The sequence below is a fragment of the Carcharhinus amblyrhynchos genome, chromosome 13, assembly GCF_965287045.1.
Source record: "Carcharhinus amblyrhynchos chromosome 13, sCarAmb.v2.hapA, whole genome shotgun sequence".
Lineage (NCBI taxonomy): Eukaryota > Metazoa > Chordata > Chondrichthyes > Carcharhiniformes > Carcharhinidae > Carcharhinus > Carcharhinus amblyrhynchos.
In genome coordinates, this window is record NC_137336.1 from 67,493,490 (window position 1) to 67,512,765 (window position 19,276).

Genomic DNA, 19,276 nt, shown 5'->3' on the forward strand with positions numbered 1-19,276 from the left:
GTTTGTTGGGCAATTCCTCCATTTCTTCTCTAGTCCACAAGAGGACAGCTAGCCTCTGGAACCCTTTGGTTAACGCTGACTGCAAACTCCATTCCCTATTCATTGACACCCATCCCTCTCTCTGGCCATTGTCTGAGAATGAACTAGCCTCACTTATACTTTCCAGACAAACTAGCAACTTCTGCCTCCATAATGGTGCCGGTTGATAACAGTGGGAGTGAAGCAATCTTGTGCAATGAGACATAGCTGTAAAACAAACTGGTTTATTTACAAAAACACAGATGCAAGAACAGAGTACATGTTTCACAAGTTTGAGTTAAAACGCCTACAGATCCTCTACTTCCCTTCCACGGTTTGTCTCCATTTCCAAAGCTCTTTGATGATCTGGAAAACAAAAGTATAGTTAATACCTTGGAGAATATTATAGCACAGAAACAAGTCATACACTCCCAACAGGTCTACACTTTATATTCCAGCTTCCCTTGTTTCACATTAAATCTTTGTTCCTTTCTCCCTCCTCCCAATTTGCATCTGTTATTCAACACCATCACCCCAGGGTAGAATCTGCCCTATTGAACATTGTCAAAAACAACAGGTTGCCCACAATATTTTCTTCCTCCAGAAAGACACCACAGCCTGAACTTTCCTGGTAATTAAAACTTCTCAGATTGATATCAATATACTTAGCACCTTCTCCAGGGTCCCATCATTTTCTAAAATAGAAACCACAAGTCTGAACAGTACTTTATGATCAAATCATGGTTTAAAACAAGTTCAATATAACTTCACACTTTGAACATTATCCCTCTACTATCCTGGGCTTCAGCTATTTACCATTTATATAGATGATCTGGAGGAGGGAACCGAGTGTATGGTGTCGAAATTTGCTGATGACACCAAGATTGGTGGAACGGCAAATTGTGTGGAGAGTCTACAGAAGGATCTAGATAGGCTGGGCGAATGGGCCAGGAAATGGCAAATGGAATTTAAATGTTGGCAAGTGCGAGGTGGTCCACTTTGGTAGGAATAATGGTAGGAAGGATTATTACTTACGTGGCAAAAAACTGCAGCAGGCGATGGTGCAGAGGGACCTCTGGGTCCTTGTGCATGAGTCGCAAAAACCCAGCTTGCAGGTGGTCAGGAAGGCGAATGGGATGCTGGCCTTCATAGCGAGGGGGATTGAATATAAAAGTAGGGAGGTCTTGCTGCAGCTGTATAGGGCATTGGTGAGGCCGCAGCTGGAGTACTGTGTGCAGTTTTGGGCGCCGTACTTACGGCAAGGATATTTTGGCCTTGTAGGGAGTGCAGAGGAGGTTTACTAGGCTGATACCGGAGTTGAGGGGGTTGAGCTATGAGGAGAGGCTGAATAAACTAGGCTTGTACTCGTTAGAGTTTAGAAGAATGAGGGGAGATCTCATTGAGACGTATCAGATGATGAATGGGATGGATAGGATAGAGGTGGAGAGACTCTTCCCGCTCAAAGGATAGTAGGACTAGGGGGCACAGCCTCAAGATAAAGGGGGGGGCGGTTTAGAACGGAGTTGAGGAGGAACTTCTTCACTCAAAGGGTGGTGAATCTCTGGAATTCTCTGCCCGTTGAAGTGGTGGAGGCTACCTCGCTAAATATTTTTAAGACGCGGGTTGATGGGTTTTTGATAAGGGGGGGGATTAAGGGTTATGAGGAGAGGGCGGGAATGTGGAACTGAGCCACGACAGATCAGCCATGATCTTACTGAATGGCGGGGCAGGCTCGAAGGGCTAGATGGTCTACTCCTGCTCCTATTTCTTATGTTCTTAACCCAAACTGCTACTTCTGTGAATACAAAGTACATAGAATCCCTACAGTGCAGGAGGAAGCCATTTGGCTGATCAAGTCTGCACAGACCCTTTGACAGAGCTTGCTTCAAGTCCTAACCCGTAACTGCATATATTTACTCTGCTAATGAGCCAAATCTACACAAGAGCAATTTAACATGGCCAAGCCACCTAACCTGCACATCTTTAGACCATGAGGGGAAACTGGCGTACCCAGTGAGTCACCCAAGGTCAGAAACAAACCAGTGTTCTTGGCGCAGTGAGGCAGGAGGGCAAACCACTATGGCATCCTGTAAATTCTTGCAAATCATTTCTCCATCCACTCAGTTACAATATTCTCACTTGGCAGCTCATTTTCACTTCCTGAAAACTAATTATTTTTCTAACTTTCCTCAGTTCTGATGCAAACTCTCAGGCCTAGACCATTAGCTGGCTTTTCTCTGCACAGATGCTGCTGAAATGGCTGAGTATTCCCCGCATTGTGTGCTTCTGGGTTCAGCATCTGTACTATTTTACCTAGGCTCCGCCCAATCTTTTTAGAGTTCCATGGGTCTATGAGCAATGCTCCTGCCAGACTTCACACATTTACCCCAACAATGAGCCTAAAATCTTAAAACAAGAACTCACCTTTGGGTCCTCTGTCCTGAAACCATGTTTAATGTAGTTTACAAACTTCGGCTCCAGTTTGGGCAGACCAACACCCTGTGAAGAGATGTGACTTTCAGCACACATTCAATAGCAAATCTGAACTTCTGGATGAACCGTTATTCCCCAACCCGCTACCTTGTGTTTACCAAGTGATGTGATGAAACAGAACAGTGATTACATCTTGTTCCAGTGGTGATCCTGTTGGTACTTTGGAACCAGCAACATTTTAGGAAGAGGGGAAAGCTCCTGCTAAGTGCGTAGGAGAAGTCAGTGGCTAAATTAAAGAGTAAGGCACGACAGGGAGGTCGTGCCTTACGAATCTAGTGGAATTTTTTGAAGAGGTGACAAAAACGGTTGACGAAGGACAAGCCGTTGATGTCGTCTATATGGATTTCAGTAAGGTGTTTGACAAGGTCCCTCATGGTAGGCTGATAGAAAAGGTGAAGGCTCATGGGATACAAGGCCAGGTATGTAGATGGGTGGAGAACTGGCTTGGGAGGAGGAGACAGCGGGTAGTAGTGGAAGGCTCCTTTTCCAATTGGAGGTCTGTCACCAGCGGTGTGCCGCAGGGCTCGGTACTGGGACCTCTTCTATTTGTAGTATATATTAATGACTTGGAAGAGGGGGTAGGTGGTGTGATCAGCAAATTTGCTGATGACACTAAGATGGTTGGATTGGCGGGTACTGAGGAGCAGTGCCTGGCAATGCAACAGGACATAGACAGGCTGGTAGATTGGGCAGATAGATGGCAAATGGAATTTAATCCGGAAAAATGCGAGGTGATGCACTTTGGCCGGAATAATGTGGAGGGGAGTTATACGATAAAAGGTAGAACTATCCGGAGTATAGATACGCAGAGAGACCTGGGGGTGCAAGTGCACAAGTCCCTGAAGGTGTCGGTGCAGGTGCAGAATGTGATGAGGAAAGCGTATGGTATGTTAGCCTTCATAGGAAGGGGTATAGAATATAAAGAGTAGGAGTCTGATGTTGCAGTTGTATAGAACGTTGGTTAGGCCTCACTTGGAGTACTGCGTCCAGTTCTGGTCGCCGTACTACCGGAAGGATGTAGAGATCCTGGAGAGAGTGCAGAGGAGATTTACCAGGATGCTGCCTGGTATGGAAGGGCTGTCTTACAAGGAAAGATTGAACGAACTTGGGCTGTTTTCCCTTGAGAGACGTCGGCTGAGGGGGGATCTAATAGAGGTTTATAAGATTATGAAGGGGATAGATAGAGTAAATGGTGGTAAGCTTTTTCCGCTATTAGAAATGGATAGAACGAGGGGTCACGGGCTTAGGGTGAGGGGGGCTAGGTATAAGACAAATATTAGAGGGCAGTTTTTCACGCAAAGGGTAGTGGGGGTGTGGAATGCACTGCCGAGTAAGGTGGTGGAAGCAGGCACGCTAGGGTTGTTTAAGAGTCACTTAGACAGCCACATGAGCGGTCTACATATAGGGGGATATAGCAGGCCTTACTAAACATTGTAGGCTTGGGATTCCGTTTTTGCCTCAGGGATGTTACAGTCTTTGCCTGTTTAATAATGAATTTTTTGTCTCCACAGGCATTTAAGTCCACCTTGTTGACCAGCAAGGGGCATGCATGCGGCAGGTTGTAGTGGGCTGCTCTTGGATGTTGCTTCGGGAGTTGCCTATTGCTTCATGTCGTTAGTGTGCTTAAACTGGACCATCTCGAGGGCAACATGACAGCTCAGAGACTATCTCTGTTGCTGTGCGGACACATGGATTTGGGCCTGTGTCTGTGGGAGTTTGCGCGTTCTCCCCGTGGTTGCGTGGGTTTCCTCTGGGTGCTCCGGTTTCCTCCCACATCCCAAAGATGCGCTTTTAGGCTGATTGATTGGGTAACAAATTGTCCCTATATTGAAGGACCTCCCTGATCCTCGCACATTAGGCGTAGACTAAAATCATGAATAGGTCACTGAGACAATGGGACGGCGGCGCGGGCTCGTTGGGCCGAAGGGCCTGTTTCCCGTGCTGTGTTGTTCTTTGTTCTTAATACCATTGTCCACTTCACTTAGTGCACTTTCCCTACAACTCTGCAAATGCTCTAGCTGAGGCAGTGTATTCCACATCTTAAACTGCTGCATTAAAATTTCTTTTCACCTACTGATTCTCTTAAGACTCTTACTTAAGACTTCCCATTATAGATTTGTGTCAAACTCCTCAATTTTGGACATTTAGGATTCTAATTTATTAGAAGTCCACTGCTCAGGCATCTCAAGTCAAGGGAATGACTTTGCAAGAGTACATGGAGTAAAAAGGAGAGGATCAAGCTGTAACGCAACCATTCACCAGGATCACGAGAAATCGTCACTATGCTGGACATTAATGCAAAACTCAACCTTAAAGGGCCAGTAATCCTTGAAAGCGACGTCAAATACAAAGCAGATCAGACTTGGCCTTCAAATGCTTTCTGTATTATACATCCTGTTTCACAAGATCAGACTCCCCATTTGAAGCTATGCCAGTGCTTGAATTGGTACAGCTTTCTACTCACTTTCTCCACTGAAGCCTTCAACTTTGCCTTGATTTCTTCAACAGTCAGTGGGGTCTTTGGGGTTTTGGGTGTCTTCGGTTTATCACTGTGTTCTGGTGTCTTCGGTTTATTACTGTGTTCTGGTGTCTGAAACAGAAAGTAAACAGTGAGCACAGCACTGCCAAGAAAAATAACATGACCATTTACTCCACACACAGGTTGAACCATGAAGAAAAAAAGGACACAGTCTTTAACAAGAACACTGCAGTTAAGAAATTCAAATATTTGCCACCTGCAATTGGGTCACAAGAAAGTAGTTTCACACAAAGCAACACAAGCATTTTACTCCACCATTATTTTATATTCTACATCTTGATGGTAAAAGACTACCAGACAGTGATTTCTGGACACAAATGGTCAGTGATGCAATGTTAAATTTCACCACAACATTGGTTAGACAAGTTGAATGAAAGAAACATCCAATAGTTAGGAGTAAAGGTCACTAACCTTGGCCTGCTTCTTGGCTGGTGTGGATTTATTAGGTGTCTTGCCATTTTGATTAGGATTCCCTTTTGATCCAGGGGTAGCCTTGGCAGGAGTTTTCTGAAAAGGGTGCAAAGATAAAAATTCGAAAAAAAAAACCGTGTGGTCTGCAGTTGAATATCCCATTATGGGTACAATTCTAACACTCATTCCGGTGTTCAAATTCCTCATCAGCTTTCCAAACACCTGGATTTCATTCCATAACCCTGCAAAATTGAGGCATATTCAGGGTGGATAGTTAGGAGGCTTTTTACAAGGGTGGAAGTTTCAATTACACAGGGGCACAGGTTCAAGGTGAGATGAGGACCATTTAAGGGATACGTGTGGAGAAAGCTTTTCATGCAGAGAGTGGTAGGTGCCTGGAATGCACTGCTAGGGGAGGTGGCAGAAGCAGGCACATTAGCAACATTTAAGAGGCATCTAATTGGGTACATGAACAAGGAGAATAGAGGGATATGGATTGAGTAAGGACAGAAGGATTTTTTAAAGCTAGGACATCATGATCAGCACAGGCTTGATGGACCTGTTCCTAAGCTGTACCTTCCTTGAAAGCCATTAATTATCCCTCCTCATAGCTCATCCCATTGATCCACGTCAACACTCAGCTGACCACACACTTTTAATGTCTAGGTGCTTTTTGAATGCAGGTTGTTGAGGTCGGTCAAAATGTGGTACCAAGTGTGAATTCCTGCCTCATCACAAGTTCAACTCCACAATATTTTTGTTCAGCTCTCCTATTGGATCCTGACTCAGGGACAGGGGGTGGGCCATTCACCTGTTCTATTATTCAACGCAATCATGGAGATCAACATCTCAACTCCAGCCATCCACCTTGGCCTTCAGTGCCCTTGTTTAGCAAAAAATCAATCTTGATTTAAAATTGACTTAGCATCAATTGCTTTTTGTGGGATAGCTTATTTTAGTTGCAATGACCCTTTTGAGAATGATCTGGTTGGCTACTTCTCCCGTTATATACTTTGACAGTCACAATAATCTGCCAGCGCAGTCTTCTTGGGTCAATTTATAGCTTCTGTGAACGTTGTTGACCAGTTTTTACCTTTTTTGCTGGAGTCACATCCTCTTCCTCATCATCATCATCATCATCACTGGAAAAAAAAAATCTTCTTTAGTGAGACAGTCAATCCTATGGTTACATTTTCATGTTCTTACACCAGAAGGACAGATTCTTATATCTTAATGTTGCTGGCAGGCAGGCCTGTCACAAACCTGATATCACTGATAAGCTAAGCTTGCAATGTTAAGATCATTGATCAATATGAAGCAAAATCTAAACAAAAATCTGCAACACAAACATTACAGCTCCTAGAACTGAACTCTGAACTGCAAATTCCTTACTAAACCTCCTCAGTTTAACTTTTGCTGCTGAATTCTTATTTCAGCTCCCCCAGTCTGTAGATGTCTGGAACACAACAGGTGAAGAACCTTCCCACAGACATGCAAGTACTTCCCAATGAGGCCACAAGAAAAAAAATCATAACACTCACTCCTCATCTTCATCAGAGTCTTCCACTTTCATTTTTTTCTGTTGAACAAAGCAAAAGGTTTTAGGTTGGTAACACCATAACATTTACTGCTGACACTAATGTAAGTAGTAGTGATGGGGCAGGAAAAAAGGAAAAACTACTTCTCTGGAAAATTCTGAACAGATCTTCAGTATCCATAAAGAACCAGCATCCACTTCACAACATTCAAATTGAGAATGTGTAGCAAACAATTTCACAATGCTTAGTCAGGTTTCCCAGACAACTGTTTGTGGGTTTATGGAGGTTTTTGAATTTTCAAGTATCAGCACTCAATGGAGAGCCTTGCTGAAAGATAGAAGTTTGGTAATCTCAGTGTGTACACCTTTCAAGTGATCTCAGATAGGTACCTGCATTGTTTTGGGTGCGCCAGCAGCTGGTCTTTTTATAGCTCGTTTCAATGAGATGTCCTCCAGCATGCTGTCATCCTCTTCATCCGAGTCCAAATCTTCATCATCCAACGCTTAAAACACAAGATGAAAGGAACTGAAGTCACCCTGATCTTCACCTCAAAGTCTCCTGACTGCCCCAGATCTGCATACACATGGGCCACAACACTACCCAAGAAACCTTTCCACTCCCAACAATGTCACACGATCAGACTGAGACTTAGAATAGAAACATAAAACACACCTGAAAATCAGTATCGTTCCACGTTTGTATAAATACTGGGCATACTACTTCCAATTAACAGTATTAGACAATGCTGCTAACTAACTATACCTTAGAACAAAAACATTAAACACAACTTTGTCTTGAAACATTCCCCAAGTGTTTCCAACGAGATGATGGCCCAGAATCCCAATCATCCAACACTGCAAATCCAAATATGAGATCAATTATTGGGCTGCACTCTGCTACTCCACTCTTCATACACCCCATATCTAACAAATAATCCCTCGCACTCACTTACCGATGAGATGTTGGCCACTGATATGCACAGGACCTGCTCCAGATTTGAGTCGGAATGTCACAGGAGGTGCCATTTCAAATCCTCCCAAACTAACCTGTATAAAACAGAAAAGTACAGATCACTACAAAAGAAAATGTTTCTGCTGTGTTACACCCAGAAAATAATCTACAAGTCAAGCTGATCGGAGCAAAACTCAGTGACTTTCTGGTTTCCAAAATAAGTCAAATGTCAAAGTCAAAGCACTTTGATCACTTATTAGCTGCTCAATAAATGCAAATTGGTTGTTGTATTTCCTACCTTACAACAGGAGTAAAGATAGGTGGGTTTGGAATGTAATCAGATTTGGGGCATCCTGATGTTTTGAAAGGATGCCAGATCCCTCCTTTTAGGAGAAACCACAAAATTAATATTACAAATACCTCCAGGTTTGTTCCAAGAGTCCTATCTAAAACATATGGCACTGACCCAAATTATAACCATCACAAGTCTTTCCCAAAGTTCCTTGATCTACCTTTGAACTAGTAATTAGACCAATTATAAAGTGGATACTCACTGTTGGCTGTACTGACAACTTCAAAGCCGCCAAAGTGATCTTCATGTGCTTGCCTTCAGCATTTAAGCCTTCTGCTTCAACCAGATGCAGGTCATCACTTGCACCAACACCAAGGCAAACCTGGAAAAACCCAACGAATAGCAGCCCCACAAAAATAGGATTTAAGAAGCTTTCGCATTAGAAAATACAAAATGCAAATCAATATAAAATTGTACTCAGGTTTAAAATGCAGATCAAAACAAACTGAGTTTAATTCATTACCTTGAGATAATTTTTTAAAACTGAATACCAATAAACACTGACCAATAATCAACATCTCTTCAAAATTATGAATATTTATACCATTGTGTAGGAATAAAATACATAATTATCAAGAATACATACACTAAACATTAAGCTCCAGTGCTATGCTCACTAACAGACCACCTGCACAATCCCTATGCGCTTTGTAACCACCATACCCATCTTCAGCAGGATGATTTGTTGACATTAATGTAAAATTAGGAGAAATCTGCCCATCAAGTTTGTTAACACATCTGGTAAACGCAGAAGGTTTTAAAAGAATCATAGAATCCCTACAGAGCAGAGGGAGGCCATTCAGCCCATCAAGTCTATAATCGACAATAATTCCAGCAAGGCCCTAACCCCTGTAACCCCACACATTTACTCCACTAATCTCTCTAACCTATGCATCCTGGGACACAGAGGCAATTTAGCATGGCCAATCCACCTAACCCACACATCTTTGGACCATGGAGGGAAACTGGAGCGCCCGGAGGAAACCTACACAGGCAGAGACAACATGCAAACTCCAGTGACCCAAGCCGGGAATCAAACCCGGACCCCTGGCACTGTGAGGCAGCAGTGTCAACCACCCAGAAGCTCTCAGGTTCACGATAGTCTTTATATGGTAAAGTGCTGTAAACATTTTCTATAGGTGGCAAGTAATGTGAAACAGGTGACAAACACACTCACCGTTCTCAAAGAAAGCTGATGCTCAGATTCGTCATCATCCACTTCCATCTTGTATTCCTTCTCACCAGCTTTGAGCTCACATCCTGGAGGGGGAAGAGAATAAAAAAATCTTTAATTGAACAAAATCCATAATAAAGAATGTAGTAAACCTCAAGCAGAGAAGTAACTCATACAATCAACCTGATGATTGTCACTGAAGCTCATTTCCACAAGATCTTGCGGCGATTCCCACTCCCCGGTTACCAGGATCCACGCTTTGTGATTTACATAAGCACCAGTTGCACTTCCCCCTCCTGGGCCGTCACTTCCCTGTCCTCCTCCCGCTACCCCAACATGGCTCTATCTTCACATGGCGGCGGTAGCGGCACCGCACAGCACCGGGAGCTGACGGAACGCATCTGGGGAAGAGCGGCCCGGCTCCCGGGTGACATAATTCCCTTCCCCGCTCCATAGGGCCTAGTGCGCACTCAGGCCCGGCTCTTACCGAACAAGAAGCTCTGCGGCCTCAGAGGTGCTGCACCACTTTCCAAATCGGAATCAGCCATCTTGTTAGCTTTCTACGCAGCGCTGGCCCTCTGCCCGCTTTAAATACCCGGAAATGGCCCCGCCCTCTCACTGACTCTCGCGAGAATCCGGCCGCAAGCAGCTGCCTATCAGGGGGAAAAGCGTCATCAACCTAGGGACGTGACCCGGCTGTCAATCAGCTGGGAACACGTGTCTCGCTACCTGCTCTGCCACGGCGGGGGGAAGAAGCTGAGATCTTCCCATCACACTCCAGCTAATTAATCAGAATGGTTACAGCACAGAATTACGCCATTCGGCTCGTCCTTTTTGTGTTGACACTCAGCCAGTCTCCACAATCTCCCAACTTCCCACTCCAACTCTATGTCCAGATCCCTTTGGTCCCCCTGAAATGGGATCTGCCAATGGTGAGACATGCCAAAATTACACTGTGCCAAGAGCTGGGGGCAAGAATAACAAAGGTGCTCAGTGACTGGACAGGTATATTCTACTGCAGACAATGCACAGGCTATAGCAGAAGGAGATGTGGGAAAACTGAAACAAAAACAGAAAATACTGGAAATACTCAACTGGTCAAGCAGCATCTGTGGAGAGAGAAACCATTACCATTTCAGGTCTTTGACACTAAAACTAGGAAAGGTTGGAAATGTGATAGGTTTTAAGCTGCTGAAAGTGGAGAGGGTGGAAAAAATGACTAAAAGGGTGTCTGAATTAGGTGGAGTACAGGAGAGATTAATTGACAAAAGGTTTGACAGTGTTTGGTTAAAAGGAGAGCGAATGAGACAAGTAAACATACAAAAGTTGACTTTGCATCCTGAGATCCACACTGGGTGCGAGACACCAAATGCACATGCCAAACTGAAAAGGAAGAATTTGCAGGGCTACACGGGGAAGGCGGGGGAATTGCACTCATTGAATTAGTTTCTGTGTTTCTATTTCCAACATTTCTACCCTTAATCTTTCCCTCCAGAATCATAATAGGTGTTGCCTTGTCCTCACTTTCCACGCCAGCAGCCTCCATATTCAATGGATTATCCTCCATTATTTCTGGCACCTCCAGCATGCTGCCATCACCATGTCCTCTTAGTCACCTTCAACACTCCCTCTCCTATTGTAACTTTCCATGCTAATTCTTACCATTGATAAGATGCTCTTTTGGCAAGTCATAAGAACATAAGAAATAGGAGCAGGAGTAGGCCATCCAGCCCTCGAGCCTGCCCCGCCATTCAATAAGATCATGGCTGATCTGTCGTGGCTCAGTTCCACATTCCTGCCCTCTCCCCATAACCCTTAATCCCCTCGCTTATCAAAAACCCATCAACCCGCGTCTTAAAAATATTTAGCGAGGCAGCCTCCACCACCTCAACGGGCAGAGAATTCCAGAGATTCACCACTCTTTGAGTGAAGAAGTTCCTCCTCAACTCCGTTCTAAACCGCCCCCCCTTTATCTTGAGGCTGTGCCCCCTAGTCCTACTGTCCTTTCTGAGCGGGAAGAGCCTCTCCACCTCTATCCTATCCATCCCATTCATCATCTTATACGTCTCAATGAGATCTCCCCTCATTCTTCTAAACTCTAACGAGTACAAGCCTAGTTTATTCAGCCTCTCCTCATAGCTCAACCCCCTCAACTCTGGTATCAGCCTAGTAAACCTCCTCTGCACTCCCTCCAAGGCCAAAATATCCTTGCGTAAGTATGGCGACCAAAACTGCACACAGTACTCCAGCTGCGGCCTCACCAATGCCCTATACAGCTGCAGCAAGACCTCCCTACTTTTATATTCAATCCCCCTCGCTGTGAAGGCCAGCATCCCATTAGCCTTCCTGACCACCTGCTGCACCTGCAGGCTGGGTTTTTGCGACTCATGCACAAGGACCCCGAGGTCCCTCTGCACCGTCGCCTGCTGCAGTTTTTCGCCCCGTAAGTAATAGTCCTTCCTGTTGGTACTGATTTTGTGGATAGAATGGCCTCCTGCTGCCCTGTGGGGGATTTATGACTACATCTTTATATTCTTCCTTCATAGAATGTGAGCAGCCTCTCCGAGCATTGGTCCATCCCTCCCCCCCCACTCCCTCCTTCGCCCCCCACTCCCCCTCACCCCACACACCTGCAGCAAGATTAACGCCTACCCCTCCTTAACAGACCCCCATTCCACAAGAGTTGCTCCACGAGAGTTGCTTATACTTGGTCTGGAGTTATGTACCTCAGTCTGGATAACCTGTAGGACGAGTGAATTAGATGGATTTTAATTAAAATCTGTTAATTTCACAATCGTTATTAATGACATTTTTAGTATATTGTTCCAGATTCATTAATTGAATTTAAATTCCTCCAGCTCCAATGGTGGGATTTGAACTCATGTCTCTTAGGCTTTAGTCCAGGCTTCTGCAATATCCAGTAATGTTACTGCTCTGCTGCCATCCCAATACCAATCTATTTGGTCACATATCATCTAACATTTATTCTCTCCTGTCTTCCATCTTATCACAGACATTCATTTTTGTTCTTTTAACCCTATCTCCCACCCCTTAACCTGTCAAAGTACATCCATAACTTCTGATGAAAGTACTTGACCTGAAATGTTAACTCATTTTTTTCCTTCTCAGATGCTGCAAGATATCTGCTGAGTATTTCCAGAATTTTGTTTTTTTAGATTTCCTTATCGTCAGTTATTGCTGAGAGAAGGCCAAGGACGAGGATGAAGGCAAAATACTGTGGATGCTGGAATTGAGGATGGTGTGGGGAAAAAGCTTGATGAGAAAAAGCTTGATGATTTGTGGCTTCGGATTGAATGCACAACCGTGATTAACCTTTATTTTGTACCTTCAATGTAATTAAACATCCCAAAGTGCTTGGCAGAGATTATTAAGCAAAACATGATATTGACCCACATAAGGAGATATTAATGCAGATGACTGGAAAGCATGTTCAAACAGATAAGTATTAAGGAGTGTCATCAGAAAGGAGGAAAGTGGAGTTTGGAGTTTTTCAGATATAGTTTTGGAAAGAATTCTGACAAGAGATTTCATAGGCTACTAATGAAGTTTGTAAAGCAACTGTCAATCATTATTGGTTTATGTTTGAACAAAACAGCAACACATGGATTTTACACCAACCCAATTTTAAAGAATCAAAACACAAACACAGAAAATGCTGCAAAATCTCAGTAGGTCTGATAGCATCTGTGGAGAGAAAATAGAGAAACGTTGGCCCTGCTGTCGCTAAGAAGTCTCACAACACCATGTTAAAGTCCAACAGGCTATTTGGTAGCACAATCCACAAGCTTTCGGAACACTGCCACTTCATCAGGTCAGTTCACAAAGAGGGCATATAAAGACAAACTCAATTTTCGAAATAATGGTTGGAATGCAAGTCTTTACACCTAATCAAGTCTTAAAAATACAGACAATGTGAGTGGAGAGGGGGTTAAGCAAAGTTTAAAGAGATATGTTTTGTCTCCAGCCAGGAGTTAGTGAGATTTAGCAAGCCCAGGCAAGTTATGGGGGTTACAGATTGTGTGACATGAACCCAAGATGCTGGTTGAGGCCATCGTCATGTGTGCGGAACTTGGCTATTATTCTCTGCTCAGCGACTCTGTGTTGTCGCGTATCATGAAGGCCGCCTTGGAAAATGCTTACCCCAAGGCGGCCTTCACAACACACACAGTGGGATTAAACTCGTGCGAGATTGAGAAATTGGGGAAATAATAAATGAGGCAGTATCACCAGGCTCTCAATAAGTGGAAAATACGTCTCCCAGGGATGGTTAGAGGTGGCTACAGGAGAGACCAGCTTTTAATACAATAGAAAGAATGGAAGCTGCAGGAACCAGTAAAACAATGGGCGAGAAGCTGCTGCTACTTAAACTGGATCGGCACATCAAAGAACAACAAAGAACAAAGAAAATTAAAGCACAGAAACAGGTCCTTCGGCCCCTCCAAGCCTGCACCTATCACGCTGCTCCCCCATCTGAACTAAAACCCCTACCCTTCCGGGAACCATATCCCTTTATTCCCATCCTATTCATGGACTTGTCAAGACATCCCTTAAAACTCACTATTGTATCCACTTCCACTACCTCCCATGGCAACGAGTTCCAGGCACCCCCCCCCACCCTCTGTCTAAAAAAAACTTGCCTTGTACATCTCCTTTAAACCTTGCCCCTCGCACCTTAAACCTGTGCCCCCCTAGTAATCGACTCTTCCACCCTAGGTAAGATTAACATCAAATTAAACCTATCCCCTCCGCCCACTTTGGTCTATATCCCTCTATTTCTTGCATGTTCCTGTCTTATCTCCAAGCCCCTTAAATATCCCTTCACCCCATCCCCTGGCAGACCCTGACACCTCTCTCTGTTCAACTTGTCCCTCACATCTCCTTTGAACCCTCCCCGCCCCCGCCACCGAGCCATTACAAACTCTGGGAAAACGTCACAGAAAAAGTTACAGAACAAAGATCTAGGGGGACAGGTTCAGAGCTCCTTGAAAGTGGAGTCACAAGTGGACAGAGTGGTGAAAAAGGCATTCGGCATGCTTGGTTTCATTGGTCAGAACACTGAATACAGGAATTGGGACGTCTTGCTGAAGTTGGACAAGACTTGGAATGCTGTGTACAGTTCTGGTCATCCTACTATAGAAAGGGTATTATTAAACGAGAAAGAGTTGCCAGGATGCTACCAGGTCCTGATGGATTGAGTTATAAGGAGAGGCCGGACAGACTGGGACCCTCTTCCTTGGAGCGTAGGAGGCCGAGGAGTGATCCCACTGAGGCCTACAAAATAATGAGTGGCACAGACCAGCTAGACAGTCAATATCCTTTCCCCAAAGGTACGGGAGTCCAAAACTAGAGGGCATAGGTTCAAGATGAGAGGGGAGAGATACAAAAGGGTCCAGAGGGGGCAATTTTTTCACAGAGAGGTTGGTGTCTGGAACGAGCTGCCAGAAGTAGTAGTAGAGGCAGGTACAATTTTGTCTTTTAAAAAATGTTTAGACAGTTACATGGGTACGATGGGTATAAAGGGATGCGGGCTATTGGGACTAACTTAGGGGTTTAAAAGAAAGAAAGAGATGGCATGAACATATTAGGCCAAAGGGCCTGTTTCCCTGCTGTAAATCTCTATGCCGTATTAAAAACTTGCCCCTTACATCTCTTTTGAACTTTCCCCCTCTCACTTTGAGTGCGTCCCACTAGTGTTGGACATTCCAACTCCTGGGGGGGAAAAGGTCTTGACTGTCCATCCCATCTACGCCTCCCACAATTTCAGGAACCTCCACCAGGTCCTCCCTCAGCCTCTGCCTCTCCAGAGGAAACGACCCAAATCTGTCCAGCCTCTCCTCACAGCTTGTGCCCTCTAATCCGGCAGCAAACTGGTAAACCTCCTCTGCACCCTCTCCAAAGCCTCCGCGTCCTTCCTATTCGAGAAGGAATAGATTCTGTGCATTGTTCTGCCGATTGCTGAGATGGGGTGTTGGGGAAATTGGCCCCCGAGACTCCACCGCCTCTCGCCCCGAGGACTGTGACTGCGTCGCTCATGACTGTCAAAGATAAGCCATTGCGACAATGTTCTGGGTTGTTGGGAGAAAGAGGTTGGACAGGGGAGAAGAATGAGGGGAGATCTCATTGAGACGTGTAAGATGATGAATGGGATGGATAGGATAGAGGTGGAGAGACTCTTCCCGCTCAGAAAGGACAGTAGGACTAGGGGGCACAGCCTCAAAATAAAGGGGGGCGGTTTAGAACGGAGTTGAGGAGGAACTTCTTCACTCAAAGGGTGGTGAATCTCTGGAATTCTCTGCCCGTTGAAGTGGTGGAAGCTACCTCGCTAAATGTTTTTAAGACACGGGTTGATGGGTTTTTGATAAGAGAGGGGATTAAGGGTTATGGGGAGAGGGCGGGAATGTGGAGCTGAGCCACAACAGATCAGCCATGATCTTATTGAATGGCGGGGCAGGCTCGAGGGGCCAGATGGCCTACTCCTGCTCCTATTTCTTATGTTCATATGAGAAGGTAGGATTGAGGGGTACTGGGGAGGGGGGGAGGTGAGGTGAGGCTAGGGGGTAATTACCCACTCCTTTCCTCCTACCTCCAACCCACCCCCCCACCCAACCTCATGTGACTCCTGCCAAAGCCAAGAGTGGAAGGTGTTGGGGGGTGGGAGGGAGAGAGAGAGAGAGGAGGAAGATAGCAATCAACCTGGACCAGTTTTGGGGCAGAGGGGGGTGTCACGGAATGTTCCAGAGGCTCTGGTGTGCACCAGTGGGTCTGGGGTGCTGGCTGCTCCAGGTGGGTCTACCCCAAGGCCGGGGAGTTTGCCCCGGGCTCTAGGTTGAAGACTTATAATCCATTGCTTCCTCACTGGCACCATTCTCTGCTGCTCATTGCAGAACAATGAGACTGTAGTGAACTCAAGCAGACTGTTCACTGATCTTTTATTGACTCTGTACTTGCTTACAGATTGTTTGGTTTTCAGTGTTGCAGACTGGCATGTTCCAAAGTGTATGATTTACACATTGAAGTTACTTTACTACTACTGTGTTTGAAGTATTTTTTACTAAAACTAGTGCACGTGGCTAAACTGCTTTTGCTCTAGAAATGTCTGTGACCAGTCAGAGGTTTCAGACACTAGCAGCTTAAAGGTCAGTGGGAAAAAGCCACTATCCAAGAACCCCATACCATAATATACCAAGTAACTGTAAACTCTAGAAATCCCTTTGGACTATATGCATCAGAGGATAGAATTTATTGCTCGTCCCTAATTGCCAGTCTAGCCAGAGATGCTCAAATCCCATGAAAGAGTAAGGAAAGATCAAGCATTCTTTTGTGGTAGTGAGCTGCCGCCCTGAACCATCGCGGTCCATGTGTGGTATAGATACACCCATAGTGCTGTTGGACAGGGACTTCCAGGATTTTGACCCAGCAACAGTAAAGGAATAGTGACATGGTGGGGTGTATGGCTTGAAGGGGAACTTACAGGTGGTGGTACTTCCATTCATCTGCTGCCCTTGTCCTTTTAGATGGTCATGGGTTTGGAAAATGCTTTCAAAGAAGCCTTGATGAGTTGATGCAGGGTATCTTATAGATGGCAAAAAAACTGCTATCACAATGTCAGTAGTGGGGGCAGTAAATGCTAAAGGTGGTGAATGAGATGTAAATAAACTTTTGTCATTATTGCCAGTAATAGCAAATGGAATGAGACCCTCTATATAGAACATAGAACATAACAGCACAGAACAGGCCCTTCGGCCCACAATGTTGCGCCGTTGACCCACTAACCTAAACCAATCCCTTTTCATCCATAAACCTATCCACGGATCTCCTAAACGCCCCCAAACTAGGCGCATTTACAACTGCAGCAGGCAGGGCATTCCAATCCCTCACCACCCTCTGGGTAAAGAACCTACCCCTGACATCTGTCCTATAACTACCACCCCTTAATTTAAAGCCATGCCCCCTCGTGCTAGATTTCTCCATCAGAGGAAAAAGGCTATTACTATCCACCCTATCTAAACCTCTAATCATCTTATATGTTTCAATAAGATCCCCTCTTAGCCGCCTTCTTTCCAGCGAAAACAACCCCAAATCCCTCAGCCTCTCCTCATAGGACCATATGGAAAGAAACTGATCTGTATTGCATTTTATGTAATGCAAAATGTAAACTGTTCTGTAATATATTGTGTATAATATGATGTTTATGAATAAAGTATACTTTGTGGATGGGGGGGGTGCAGGGGGCTGAAATTTTCCCTAGGTCTATCTGTAACTCCTTCCTCCAACTTTGCTAAACTGCACAACCCTTATTACCTGCTGAGATAAGCTATGGCGGTGAAAAGATTACACTTAGTTGTTAAAGAATAGATGGGCAGAATGATTTCTCACTGTTCCCATTTAGACAGAAATGAAAGCTGCTCAGTGCTTTTCAAGTTTGTGGAGTACTTTATATGGTTACAGTTGGGGAAAATGTATGCCTGTCCCTGTGACAATCTTTATAATAAACAGACAAAATACATAAAAAGGAGTAGCAAAAATTCAGATTGGAAAATGGAGAGGACACTGATTTAGGACAGGCGAAGCAATAAGCAGGGACATGTGGAAAAGCTTTTTCTATACAGCAAGTGCTTAGGATCTGGAATGCATTGCATGAAATAGAGCTGGAGGCAGATTCAATTGTGGCTTTCAAAATAAGCACCCAAAGAGAAAAAGCTCTGCAGGGCTATGGCATAAAATTGGGGCAGTGGAACAAACTAAACTGCTCTTGCATGTAGCTGTCACAGACAACACAAGAAGTCAAACTGCCTCTGTGCTGTAACCATTCTATAAGTGTTCACCCACAGCAATCAGTGAGGGGAACCTGCTATTTGCCATGTACATATATTATGCATGAAAGCTCCATCTTCTCAACCCTGCCCCTCTCCTGAGGCATAGTGATCCTTGGCTTAAATTGTTACCAGTCAGCTCTTCTCTTCAAAGAGGGGAGCAGCTTATGGTTGTCTGGGACTATAGCAACTTTACCTTTAAAACTTGCAGGATGGGTAATTGGAATGTCAACTTGAACATAAGTAAATATGTAGCAGAATCCCTACAGTACAAAAAGATGCCATTAATCCCATTGTCACTTTAAAACAGCATCCCATCCCACCCCGATTCTGCTTTATCCCTGTAACCCCACTCTGGCTAATCCACCTAATCTACACATCTTTGGACTGAGGAAAGTGGAGCACCAGGAGGAAATACACAGATGAGGAGAATGTGCAAACTCCACACAGGCAGTCACTCAATATCCAAATCAAACCCAAATTCCAGGCATTGAGAGGCAGCAGTGCTAACCAGTCTGCCATTGTGCTGTGCCATTCTGGTAGGAAATAAGGTAGAATAAGATCACCAGGTACATTTTGGGAGAAGGGGAAAAGAGTCTAGTCCAGGAAGTCCAGGAGTACATGTTTTCCCACATACTGTAGGAACAAGGTTGCTGAAGATTCTGACAGCAATGAAGGTTAAGCTTTGGGGGACTAAGAGGATGCCTTCTTACTCTTTTAGCTTCACAAGTAATGCTGCATGTTTTCTCTGAAGCTGTCCTCAGTTGCTGTGGCAACATCCCCAAGGTCCAGGAAACCCAGTGCAAGTTTAAACTACTGAGACAATAACAGAAAATGTTGGACAATCTCAGCAGGTGGGTCACTTAGACTCAAAATGTTGGCACTCACCTGACGAAGGAGCAGCACTCCAAAAGCTAGTGGCGTTTGCAACCAAATAAACCCGTTGGACTTTAACCTGGTGTGTGA

The 19,276-nt window shown here is 44.8% G+C and overlaps 1 protein-coding gene across 5 annotated transcripts; it reads right to left on the reverse strand.

Moving 5' to 3' along the window:
• Positions 1–247: 247 nt before the first annotated feature.
• LOC145351962 (nucleophosmin-like) lies at positions 248–10,052 on the reverse strand. 5 transcript variants are annotated; one of them, XM_080201799.1, is made up of 11 exons: positions 9,964–10,052; positions 9,480–9,562; positions 8,505–8,624; positions 7,952–8,045; positions 7,389–7,501; positions 7,003–7,040; positions 6,555–6,597; positions 5,462–5,557; positions 4,976–5,101; positions 2,443–2,517; positions 248–384 (listed from the first exon to the last, which is right to left on the reverse strand). In XM_080201799.1, the coding sequence occupies exons 1-11, from the start codon at positions 10,022–10,024 to the stop codon at positions 337–339; spliced, it is 897 nt and encodes a 298-aa protein (XP_080057925.1). In that variant the 5' UTR covers positions 10,025–10,052; the 3' UTR covers positions 248–336. The 5 variants fall into 5 exon arrangements, with proteins under 5 accessions (XP_080057925.1, XP_080057924.1, XP_080057926.1 ...); XM_080201798.1 differs by having other exon boundaries at positions 6,555–6,600; XM_080201800.1 differs by having other exon boundaries at positions 4,976–5,074; positions 6,555–6,603.
• Between the last annotated feature and the right edge of the window lie 9,224 nt (positions 10,053–19,276).

Coding starts and splice junctions, on each gene's coding strand:
- LOC145351962 (XM_080201797.1), bottom strand. CDS start 10,024: ATGGCTGATTCCGATTTGGAAAGTGGTGCAGCACCTCTGAGGCCGCAG. Junction 7,502..7,951: donor CAGTGGCCAACATCTCATCG/GTAAGTGAGTGC, acceptor TTGTGTTTTAAG/CGTTGGATGATGAAGATTTG. Junction 7,041..7,388: donor GCGCACCCAAAACAATGCAG/GTACCTATCTGA, acceptor TTTGTTCAACAG/AAAAAAATGAAAGTGGAAGA.